General features: G+C 51.9%; 5 protein-coding genes across 5 annotated transcripts; 2 read left to right on the forward strand and 3 right to left on the reverse strand.

The window, feature by feature from the left end:
- Nucleotides 1-66: 66 nt before the first annotated feature.
- Nucleotides 67-1,608, reverse strand: AAFC00_002902 (uncharacterized protein; the record flags this gene model as incomplete). Its single annotated transcript, XM_069342289.1, has 1 exon — nt 67-1,608. One exon carries the CDS (start codon nt 1,606-1,608, stop codon nt 67-69), a length of 1,542 nt encoding a protein of 513 aa, XP_069198791.1.
- Nucleotides 1,609-5,144: 3,536 nt separating this feature from the next.
- On the reverse strand, nt 5,145-5,947 carry AAFC00_002903 (uncharacterized protein; the record flags this gene model as incomplete). The annotated part of the gene is made up of 4 exons (XM_069342290.1): nt 5,145-5,261; nt 5,331-5,615; nt 5,754-5,837; nt 5,918-5,947. The coding sequence occupies 4 exons, from the start codon at nt 5,945-5,947 to the stop codon at nt 5,145-5,147; spliced, it is 516 nt and encodes a 171-aa protein (XP_069198792.1).
- Nucleotides 5,948-6,391: 444 nt separating this feature from the next.
- Nucleotides 6,392-8,059, reverse strand: AAFC00_002904 (uncharacterized protein; the record flags this gene model as incomplete). Its single annotated transcript, XM_069342291.1, has 4 exons — nt 6,392-7,286; nt 7,338-7,465; nt 7,514-7,896; nt 7,951-8,059. 4 exons carry the CDS (start codon nt 8,057-8,059, stop codon nt 6,392-6,394), a joined length of 1,515 nt encoding a protein of 504 aa, XP_069198793.1.
- Nucleotides 8,060-8,997: 938 nt separating this feature from the next.
- AAFC00_002905 (uncharacterized protein) lies at nt 8,998-9,684 on the forward strand (the record flags this gene model as incomplete). Its single annotated transcript, XM_069342292.1, has 4 exons — nt 8,998-9,058; nt 9,124-9,212; nt 9,280-9,620; nt 9,678-9,684. The coding sequence occupies 4 exons, from the start codon at nt 8,998-9,000 to the stop codon at nt 9,682-9,684; spliced, it is 498 nt and encodes a 165-aa protein (XP_069198794.1).
- Nucleotides 9,685-10,701: 1,017 nt separating this feature from the next.
- On the forward strand, nt 10,702-11,480 carry AAFC00_002906 (uncharacterized protein; the record flags this gene model as incomplete). The annotated part of the gene is made up of 2 exons (XM_069342293.1): nt 10,702-11,022; nt 11,160-11,480. 2 exons carry the CDS (start codon nt 10,702-10,704, stop codon nt 11,478-11,480), a joined length of 642 nt encoding a protein of 213 aa, XP_069198795.1.
- Nucleotides 11,481-11,927: the final 447 nt, after the last annotated feature.

An 11,927-nucleotide genomic window follows, 5' to 3' on the forward strand; every position in this document is an offset into this window, starting at 1 on the left:
CTTTTTGAATATCGTGATATCGTAGATCATGCCTTTGCTCGAGTGCATCATAAGTGACTGCTATCATCATACTATCTTTTCCGCCGTCTCAGACCATCGAACCCACCGCCGAATGACCTCGTCAACACTCTTGACCCCGCTCTCTGTGCCCTGGATCTCGAACCATTCTCTGTGCTCTTTCCCACAAGTCGCGCAATTCTCCTTGACTCTGTAGTTGGCGAGCTCCAGATGCACCAGCCTCTCGACTCGATGCGCGTGCCGCACTTTGCGCACCCCGTTTCCTGAGCCCGAGCCTCCGGGACTTGACGCCATAGGCTCTTCAGACGCAGCTCGTCGTCGCTGCGAGAGGTCCGGATATAACGACGTCGAGGATCGCGGAGCAGGCGACGGCGAGGACTGTGCTGCAGTTGCAGCGTCTCCAGCAGACACATAGGGATACCACCGCACCAGACTGAGGTTGTACCCACACTGTCGCGTCCATTCGTTCATGCGTCTGTGCACGTTATTCGCACGCCCGATCTTGAGCTTGACGGTGCCGGATCTGTTGCTCTCGTTGTCAGTGGCTTTGGGATGCGCAGCGTATTCGCTCATGACGTCGCTCGGTCGTCGTCGGCGCTGTTGCTTGCTGTTTCTAGGTGCTGAAAGCAGCGAGGCCGCCGTGTCTTGCTGCGGCGGCGTCACGCTGCTGTCTGTCAGCCAGAAGATGTAAATGTAGCCTTCTTCGTCGTGGGGCGAGATGGGCTTGGACAGTTCGGCGAGGAGCGCAGATGTTGTTTGAGGAGACAGGTGGGCGGGGATGAAAGAGAGCAGGGATCGTGTGTCTGGGGTTGATACGGTGCGTTTGTTCAGTGCTTGAGGAGCAGGGGCGTCGTTTAGTGTTTTTCGACCTGGAACTGATACTGCTGAGTCCGCTGGGCTGGGTCGTGTGATGTTGGGTCGTAGCGTGGCTTTAGCTGGGTTGGGTTGGGTCGGTCTTTGGCTGCTTTTATAGACGGTTTCGGTCTTGCTTGGCCGAGGACCAGATACATGTGCCTGGGGAGGTGGTCGTGGTTTATGCCGGACGGGTTCGTAATGGCCATCGTCGTCTCTGCTGCTACCCATGCAGCACAGACTCGCCCATAGTCCGCGTGGTTGACGAGGCTTCGAGTGAGGTTTCTCTGTCAATGGCTTCGAGTATGCATTGTTGGCTGTGTTTGTACCATCATTGGTCGAATGATGTCGTGGTCTGCCCTGTTCGACCCTGGGAGGTTTTCCTTCTGGGACCTTTGGTCGTCGTGGAAGTTCTGTAGTCTGCGGGACACCCAGTCGCGCTACGAGACTATCGATACTGTTGCGTTCCCGGATTTGAGCTGGTCGAGAGAAACTCGGTCCATTCAAGACGGTAGATTCGATTGTGGCTTTGGTAGCCTGGTCCTTGTGCTGCCAGCAGTACAGTAGCGTGGCATCAAGCAGGCCGGGATGTGAGATTTTGACAACGGATGGCTTCTGAGGTGCCATACCTCGTCTGCATGGACGTCCGGTCGATGTAATGCCCCTGCAGGTAGTGATTGGGTTTCTCGAGTCTGTTCGTGATAATAGAGATTCGGGGGTAGGGTCATTGAATGGCATGTCACAGGTAAACAATCAGAAAGAGCAATACAAAAGGGCACTTCTAAGAAGGAAATGGAAACACTAAAATATGTCGAGTCTCGAGTCTGGTCTCGACTAGTCATAACGCAGGCCTACCGTTGTAGATGCCAGAGGCATGTGGCTGGGACGTGGCGGAGCGTGCTCAGTATATCGTCTGAAGGGTAGCACGGACTTGCATATAGATGAAGAACGCGACGACCGCAGTCAATGCATTCGTAGCCCCCTCTTGTGGCTTGTAGAGATAGTATAAGCAAAGCATGACGACCTGCCTTAGCTAGTTCTGATGCGATGCTTTGTGGGCACAAGTGCGTTGTTGATGTTGATTCAGTGGTGGTCAGGTAGCGGCCTCCCTTGATTGGTGCTTTGATTGACCCCATAAAAAAAAGGTACGAATACTCGTGTACACTGGCGGAAAAGTCCCTGCAACCAACGAAAAGAGAGGAAGCGCAGCCCGACGATCAATATCGGGGATGAATCTGTAAGTATTTCTGTTGTTCATGTCGTTCTGAGTGGAGGAAATTCGAGTTATCATACTGTATGCCACTACTGTATTTTACTGTATCACCTCGAACCGTAACAGAATACAAGAATGATGGACGGTGAGGTATGGTGATAGCAAAATCAACGTCATATGCCTGTTCCCAAAAGGATTGCGGCCTCACTGGGGCAGAGGCAAGAGGCAGACGTGACGCACGGACTTCTTTCACGCACCTGCAGTTTGGGGGCGTCAGGCTTGCCCTTTGCCCCACCAAGAAATCGAAATCAACGCCTGCTGCAAAGGCTTTAATCATACTTTTACAGCTGAGGGAAATCTGAAAGTTGCTTCTGTTCCTCTCTTATCTCTCTTTCACTTCACCCCCCATCAACTCCATATTTTTCTTATATCAAGTAAGTATGGTTTCCGCATCAAAGGCAGCCCGCGAGGCCAAGCGCGCAGAGTCTGGCAAGGCCAAGAAGACGCCCACCTCCAAACTCGCCTCCAAGAACGCCTCCAAGGCCTCGTCGGTCAACGGCGACGACACCCCCCTCTCCTCGATGCCGATGGCCAGGAGCTCGACGCCGCCGGAAAGAAGATGGCCGAGAAGATCAGGAAGCTGGAGCTGCAAGAGGACGACACAGGTATCTCGGACCGTGTCACGACGGGTGTGCTCGCCTCGCTGCCCGCCAGCCGAGACGTCAAGATCACCTCTGCCTCTCTTGTTTTCCACGGAAAGGTCCTCTTCACCGACACCACACTCGAGGTCAACTACGGCCGCAGATACGGTCTCTTGGGTGAGAACGGTTGCGGAAAGTCGACTCTGCTCAAGGCCATCGCCAAGCGCGAGTTCCCCTTCCCCGAGCACGTCGACATCTACCTATTGAACGAGGGCGCCGAGCTCAGCGAATACGGCGCTCTTGAGTGGGTCGTCAGACAGGCACAGGCCGAGCTCGCTCGTCTGGAGAAGCAGTCCGAGGAGATTCTCGAGAACGAGGGCCCCGAGGCTCCCATCCTCGAGGAGCTCTACGAGGTAAGCCCCACCTAGTCTATCATCGCTCAACAAGAAACACTAATGTCCAGTATAGCGTATGGAAACCATGGATCCCTCCACCTTCGAGACCCGTGCATCCCTCATTCTCACCGGTCTCGGTTTCGACAAGAAGACCATCCACAAGAAGACCAAGGACATGTCCGGTGGCTGGCGCATGCGTGTCGCCCTCGCCAAGGCTCTCTTCGTCAAGCCCTCCCTCCTCCTTCTCGACGACCCCACCGCACATTTGGATCTCGAGGCCTGCGTCTGGCTCGAGGAGTACCTCAAGAAGTGGGACCGCACCCTCATCCTTGTTTCCCACTCTATGGATTTCCTCAACGGTGTCTGCACAAACATGATGGACATGCGCCTGAAGCAGCTCCTCTACTACGGTGGTAACTACGACACCTACATCAAGACCCGTACCGAGCAGGAAGTCAACCAGATGAAGGCCTACGAGAAGCAACAAGAGGAAATTAAGCACATCAAGAAGTTCATCGCCTCCGCCGGTACCTATGCCAACTTGGTCCGTCAGGCCAAGTCCCGCCAGAAGATTCTCGACAAGATGGAGGCCGATGGCTTCATCGAGAAGGTCCCCGAGGACAAGGTCTTTTCTTTCCGCTTCGCCGATGTCGAGAAGCTCCCTCCCCCGTCTTGGCCCTCGACGACGTCACCTTTGCCTACTCCGGCAAGAAGGAGGACAACCTCTACGAGAACCTCGACTTCGGTGTCGACATGGACTCCCGTACCGCTCTCGTCGGTCCCAACGGTGTCGGCAAGTCTACCCTTCTCAAGATCTTCACCGGCGCTCTTTCCCCCACCAGCGGTCAAGTGTCTCGTCACTCTCACTTGAAGCTCGGCATGTACTCTCAGCACTCTGCCGAGCAGCTTGATCTCACCAAGTCAGCTCTTGACTTTGTCCGCATGAAGCACTCGGCAATCTCTCAGGACCTCCAGTACTGGAGACAACAGCTCGGAAAGTACGGTCTCACTGGTGAGGCCCAGACTGCCCTCATGGGTACCCTTTCCGAGGGCCAGAAGAGCAGAATCGTCTTTGCTCTGCTCGCCATCGAGGGACCCAACATGCTTCTCCTCGACGAGCCCACCAACGGTCTCGATATCCCCACCATTGATTCGCTCGCCGATGCCATCAACGCCTTCTCGGGAGGTGTCGTTGTCGTGTCCCACGATTTCAGGTATGTATTTTTATTTTTTATTTTTTATTTGTCCTATACATATGCTAACAAAACTGCCTCGTAGACTGCTCGACAAGATCGCCAAGGACATTATGGTGTGCGAGAACAAGACGGCCAGACGATGGGACGGAACCATCGGAGAGTACAAGAACACTCTCCGCAAGCGCATGTTGGAGAAGGGTGCCGTGTAAACGACTCGAGCCTAGGGCAGGGTTATGTCATGTGCGTCGAAGAAGAAGAAGAAGAAGAAGACGAAGACGAAGAAGAAGAAGAAGACGAAGAAGAAGACGAAGAAGAAGACGAAGAAGAAGAAGAAGAAGAAGAAGAAGAATAAGAAGAAGAAGAAGAAGAAGAAGAAGAAGAAGAAGAAGAAGAAAAGAAATTGAAGATTTCTCTGATGACGGACGCACGAGAAGTGTCAAGAGGGCGCGCATTAGAAAGGGAAATGGCGTTAGATTTTGGAATGAATTCATGAAAGAAATCCTATTGTTGGAGACTTTACACATGTGTCTTCTTACTAGTTTGCAGAGAGGTTGTGTCTGTTCTTTTCCGCTTAGCCTACTTTCTCGAGGGGAGTGTGTCGCATCTATACATATTCATCCGTCCACCAAATGCGCAGTAAAGTCCAATCAAGCAATATATTTCGTTTCGGCATTTTGTTTCCTGGCAAGAAAAAAGAGTCGTATAAATCATGAAAAGAGATAAGACAAGAACCGAAAGTCCTCCCAATCTCGATGCTTTAATCCCCTTATCAACAGTTTCTGTTCCACTCACAAGGAAACCCCCACTGACCGTAGTAATAGTTAGAGCTCTACGGCGAGATGGCAGAAAGGTACTCCTTCCTATAAGGGTTCTCATCGGTATCCGCGCCACGATTCAAAGGAGTCCACTTGGGCTCCTCCTTGAACAGACGCATGGCCTTGATATACTGTGCATCACGTCAGCCCCAGCCCTCTCCCTCACACAGCCAAAAAAAAAGGCCAAGAAGGCAACATACGTTCTTAGAATCAGTCGTAAACCGATGATAAATCCCCGGCGGCAGCACGAGCAAATCATTTTTCTCCAGCGCGATCCTGACCCAGGCGTCATCCGCGCTGCGCACGTCGAAGAAGCCGCCGCCTTCCAGGATGTAGCGGATCTCTTCGTCTTCGTGCAGGTGCTCGGAGAAGAAGCCTTTGACTTTTTCTTCGTAGTTGGGCAGCGTCGTCGGCGAGACGCAGATCTCGTCGCGGTTTTTGTAGCTGCGGGATGTGGCGAGGGCGTTGACGTCTTCTAGGGAGGGCTGCGCTGTGTGTTAGTCATTGTCTTTGTTGCTTCTCGATGTATGCGCGAGAGAGGGGAGTTGTGCAGGAGATGGGGTGGTGGTCAAGGTATTAGGCTGCTAGCCAGACAAGAGCAAGGATTGTTGGTTCACGCTTACATAGTTGTAGTAGAGCACTCCGAGCTTCTCCAGGTATGCGGGATCCACGAGTCGGCCGCTGTCGTGGAGTTCACGTTGGTCTCCCTTTTGAGACAAAGACGGTCAGCGTGATTTCGTTCGTAGTCATTGCGTTGTATGATAGGTGGGTGGTGTAGAGTACTTACGGGCAGGTTGTCGTACCAGTAGGCCTTCATTGTGACGGTTTGCTGTGTTTTAGCAGAAAAGAAGAATAGGTCAGACTGGGATAAAGTGCTAGTGTCGTTGCTTTTATACGGTATAGCACAATCGAAAGAGTATATCTCTCTCGTGGTACAGAATGCTCGAGGTTTATTAATAATTTGATTCTGCTTCGCGGGGATCCCTCAGCACGTCATCGCCATGCTTCCCGTCGAGCGCCTCGCTTGTGGCCGATCACGGTCACCAGCGACCGACCTCATGCCAACCCTCCTTCTTCATAAGGTAGACAATAAAGACATTGACGAGTATGCGTATGTGATACACATGAATATAGGCCACCTTCTGTATCATGCATGGCTTTTCGACGATTTGACAATGTTCTTGTTATACTAAACGATAATCATCCAAGCAGTGGTCATTAGGTAAGGTGAATCGCTCTATCGCTCTATATCCTATCTCTATCAACATATATTACGGACGTTCCACGCACCGATTCCTCTTCTTCCCACAACTCGGGAGATGGTAGGCAGAACTCCATCATCCCCAAAGTCCATATCATCCAAATTCAGGTGTTGTTTCCATTGCCAAACCTTCTCCAGATGTATACCCGTCCTCTCTGGCTCAGACGAAAGGCCAGTGGTATAAGGATCTAGGAAGGTTGCACTTAGAGGCGCAACCAGAAGAGTGGTAGAGTTCGCCTCACATGCAACAGCTTTCTCCAGTTCTTCAACCATCAGCTCGCCGCGCATGCCCATCAAGTCCTTAGCGACCACGTCACCCCCGTGTTGCCCAAGCAGATACATCGGCGGACTGTATGTCTTCCACCAATAGACCTGAGCAATGCCGGGCTGTTCGGCTATCCAGAGCTGCGCTGGCACAACGCCGCCTTGATGGTAGACGCCCATGAGTATGCCGAGGCAGACATTGAAGATCAGCCACACGCCGATCCAGAGTTTGGTAGACCTTTGGGGCAGCCTCACAGTGGAAAGTAACAGTGGGATTGCTGGCAAGAGGAAACGAGCTTCCTGATGTTTGAAACATGACAGTGTGGCGATCCCGCACATCGCCGAATAGAAACGCATGCCCAGCCTAGGCCTCAAGACCAGAAGCAAAATGGCAGGCCCGAGTAGCTGGGGGAGATTGACCAAGAAATGTTGGTAGTACGGGTGCAGACCATGCTTAGCCAGATTATCCGGATCGAGGTTGTACACGAAATTGTTCCATGGTGTAATGACAGCCTTGCTACTCAGGTGTCTGAAATGGATTCGGCCGTTCGTATACCACTCTGTATCTACGCATATGGCAAGCAGAGTGGTCAGGACTCCAGTCGTCGTCATGACGAGCAGAGTGATGGGTCTGTCATTCGGGTCAGCTGGCTATGGAGAGCGTCGGACTCGCCGGCTTTACTTTGAGAAGAAATGAGGTAATAACCTCATTAGAGGCACCACGATGAATGCCGGGAATGTGATGCGGTTGAAGACGCCGAGAACAACGAGGAATGCGAGAATCGCAGATGCGAGAAATTGAGAGGTTTGCTATCATCTCGTCAGGATCAGACTAGGTACGATACTTGTTTGGTTTACCTTGTCTTCGACTATACGCCCAATCAAGACGAGACACCACAGAACAAGAAGTGTCTCTATGGCATTAGAAAAGGTATGTGTCTGGTATGTCCATGTCACGTAAGATGACGCTACCAATAAGGTAGCGGAGCGCCGTTGCTTGGAACTGGGCAGGAGTTCATGGAGAGCCCAGTCCTCGAGCACGAAGCTGAGCAAAAACATGAGGACGCGCAGCGTGTAGAATACAGAGGCAGACGGTATAGTCTGGTAGCCGGACCCCTCAGCCAGCCATTTCAGTAGCGTGAGAGGCCAGCCATAAAACACCCATAGGGGAAAGACGCTCCTGATGGGCGTGGCCGATGTGAATTCCCATGTCAGATGAGTGGGAAAGGAAAAGACACGCCCTATGATACTATTCAGCATAGTACATTGTGCGAGAGAAAACAAATCGCCCTTACCTGTTATGACCTCTGGCCCCTGAAGATGTTCATCAGGATGTAGGTAGCTAGGCGACAGAGCTATATACAGGCGCAGCAAGACCAGACAAAGATAGACACCTCCCCACATGTCTGTTTACGATGACCTTGATCGCACCGCAAGCATGGATGTCTATGGAATATATCAAAGTCGATTATCACTACGTCTGCAATTGGAAAAGTAGGCGACCAGCGTGTCGAGGCATCCAGAATGCGCAGCCCGATCACGTGCCTAATGCTTTCAGATAATCTGCAGATCACCAGAAGGATTCCAGTCACAGTAGGAACGATGTTAGATAAACGATACGATAGACACTCTCGGCGGGCTTGGTGTGTGTTTACTGCATCATGCTACTTGTACCAGCTCACCAAGCAATGATGATAGGTAAGGGTCCTGCTGCAGTCTCTTGTACAAGCAGCGGGGCAAAAGATAGAGTGGGCAACCTTGGAGCAAATGTTCCTGCAGTGCGCAAGCAGCGAGAAGTGATGCAACGACTACTATGAGTGCGGTGGACTGCCGCAACGAAAACATGGTGCTCTTGGATCATGGCCACGTAGCGCAATACATCGACAAGGCAATTGAACATTGTCTCAGGGCATACTCGAACACGCGATCCATTCGCAACGAAGTCTCCATCAAGGTATTCTCCGTACTGTACCGTGAAGCAAGATGCCTACAAGAAGAGTGGATTGATGCCTTTCGAAGCCAGCGGCAAGATTCACTTGAACGTCCGTGCGTCGGCGTCGGTGGACCAGGGATTAGGCTACCTCGTCACAAAGTTACCTTACCTGCCTGTAGCCTTCACTTGACTTGCACTGACTGTTGCTTGCTCACATGTCACATTGTTATAACCTCGCGACATCTTTCTAATCCTTTGCCCATCAAACAACCTCTGTCGACATTCAATTGTCAAGTACAAACCAGCGATCGCACTTGCAGCATCTCTGTCCAGCCTCTGTGCTTCGTCCACAGTCACATTATCCAATCAATCAACCCACATAACCCGTCATCCACATACAGCCGCAGCCATGTCGACCGACGAACAAAAGGTCAACTTGGTCAGCTCTGACAATGTCACCATTACCACGGGTATGGCGCCCTCCCTTGAAGATTCAATTTGAGTGTGTTCTGCATGTGCTGACACCGCTTTTCAGATCGTGCTGTCGCCGAGCGTTCCATGCTCATAAAGAATATGATCGAAGATCTCGGAAACCCCGGCGAGGAGCCCATCCCTATCATGAACGTACGTCGCGCGACTCTTGACATTCCTGCTGTATCAAGACAAGTTTTGCTCACGCTGCGATCCGCAGGTCAGCGAGGCTGTGCTCAGGAAGGTGATCGAGTGGTGCGAGCACCATAAGAAAGACCCCGCGCCAACCCAGGACGATGATGCCGACAACCGCAAGAAGACCACCGACATCGACGAGTGGGACCAGAAGTTCATGCAGGTCGACCAGGAGATGCTTTTCGAGATCATCCTCGCTGCCAACTACATGGACATCAAGGCTTTGCTCGATGTCGGCTGCAAGACTGTCGCCAACATGATCAAGGGCAAGTCTCCCGAGGAGATTCGCAAGACTTTCAACATCCAGAACGACTTCACTCCCGAGGAGGAGGAGCAGATTCGCCGTGAGAACGAGTGGGCTGAGGAGTAAGTCGATCCACCACCGCCATTTTGGTTTGTTAATGCTGACGTAGTCTGCTTCAGTCGTTGAAACCCTCATCTGCCATAACTGCTGGTAATCCCTATTCTGGACATATCTGACGCTCACATCGCCAACTTTGCATCTGTGGCGCAATTCAGGCCATGAAATAATGGGATACCTCGCACACTGGCGTTTCCGGCGTTGGTCGATTTGAAATGAAATGAATATCATGACTTGCACCTTGGGGGCGGTGCAACGATCCTTGAGGTCTATCTACCTTTTTTCCATCCAGGGGAGTTTCCGGATCGTGCAAGCAAGTCGGTGTTTTGCACACGATCAATTAATCAAACACTACTTCTGCTGCTGCTGCTGCTGCTGTTGCTGTTACTGCCTGGACATTGTTTCTTCGTGCGAGCTATGCTAGCATATCTGGTATGCAATGAATAAAACTCTAGATATGATGGACGCGAAGCCATCCATAGCACAATATCGAATACAGGCTCATAGTATCACATCCCATTCGAAACCAGCGAAGCCAGAACTCTGTATTTCTCGCTGCTCTAGACTTTCAAGCATTAACCGTTTGTCCATGCAAAGTGCCCCGCTATGCGCAACAATACGAAGCCGACACTGCACATCTGCGAGAATGTCAAACAGCAGCAATCCGGTCAGAGAAAGTAATCATCTGCAACCATGCTCTCGCCTCTTGGGAAAAACATAGTAATATGATGGGAACATAGTAGGCACGTCTATTGTACTGTTTTTATCTTTGCCGTGTCGAACCAACATATGCTCGGGTTGGACCCCTTCGGGAGATGCCAAAGACGACATGCGGGGCAGCACTGCGCTAACACCGAGAGCCCTTGTGTATTTTTGTTATCAACATTGATTTCGTACATACCGTGTAGTTCATTCAGTAGTATCCGAAACAGACCAGAGAAAAGAAAAAAAGGAAAAACCAGAATCAAAGGATCAAAGAATATCACGGGAAAAGGACACATACGACCGGACCCCCTTCAACAAGCCAACACCACCACCACCCCTACCAGCATACCAACCAACGATCTACTCACACACGCCAACAAAATGACCTCAATAGACCCGACCGTAACGGCAATCCTCGACCGCAACGCAGACTCCTCCGGAGACGAAGACTCGCTAATCGCCGAGCTCGAAAACGAAGAAACCTCCTCGTCCTCGCTCGCCGCCTTCCGCGAGCAGCGCCTACAGCAACTCCACGACGAGATCTCGCGCGCCAGGGACATGCGCAACTCGGAGCACGGCACATACACGGAGATCAAAGACGAGAAGAAAGTCATGGACATCACGACGAGCAGCAAGCTGTGCGTGGTGCATTTCATGAAGCCGGATTTCACGCGGTGCAGGGTCATGGATCAGAAGCTGGAGGTACGTGAGCGAGCGTTCAAGCAATCCGATTGGTAGATGGGTGGGCTCTTTCCTTGTCTTTGGGATAGAGACCTGGTCGTCATACCTCCCACCCCGCCCCGCGCCTTCTTCACTGTACTAAATAAACCTTTCCCAAGGCCCTGGCCCCCAAACACTTCGACACGCGCTTCATAAGCGTCAACGTGGAAAACGCGCCCTTCCTCGTCACCCGCCTGAAAATCCAAGTCCTGCCCTGCGTCATCTGCTTCGTCGACGGCGTCGGCACAGACCGCGTCCTGGGCTTCGAAGGACTGGGTCGCAAACCCGACTCTTTCACGCTGAAAGAGCTCGAGACCAGGTTGTTGAGTAGTGGGGTGTTGACGCGCGCCAAGGTCGTTGATCAGGATGAGTTGGCGCAGATGGCTAGGAATAAGAGGTCCGATCAGATGGACGAGGATTCAGGGGATGATTGGGATTGAGGCAGAGTGAGGTCGTTCTGCAACAGATACTGTCTTCGAGGGGAATTTCCAGACTATTCGGCAGGTCGAGGTTTGTCTTCTTTATCAAACTACCGGAAGAAGGGCACGATCAGGGGTAAAAGTGGCTTTCTATGGGACATAGATCCAGGACTCACGAGACCGAGCCCTCTGCATGGACTTCGAGCTGCTCACCAGTCCTCGTCCCGATTCAGCACCATTGGGGGAAAAAAGAGAAAAGTGGTTGGCTGAACCAAGCAATGATCGCCTGCCAACGGGGCCGTAATCCGGCAGTCGCATTTGCATCTACGGCACAAAGGTATTCGCTAGGGAAAAAGACATAAGAATGGAATAATGCCAATGCATGGCGCGCCGCCAGCAGCGCTCCGTAGTCGGGTATCGTTAGGTGATATGCGCTCTTCACTCCCTTGCCCAAGGAGTCAGCCAGTC

The sequence above is a fragment of the Neodothiora populina genome, assembly GCF_041146345.1.
Source record: "Neodothiora populina strain CPC 39397 chromosome Unknown canker_contig_15, whole genome shotgun sequence".
NCBI classification, from domain to species: Eukaryota; Fungi; Ascomycota; class Dothideomycetes; order Dothideales; family Dothioraceae; genus Neodothiora; species Neodothiora populina.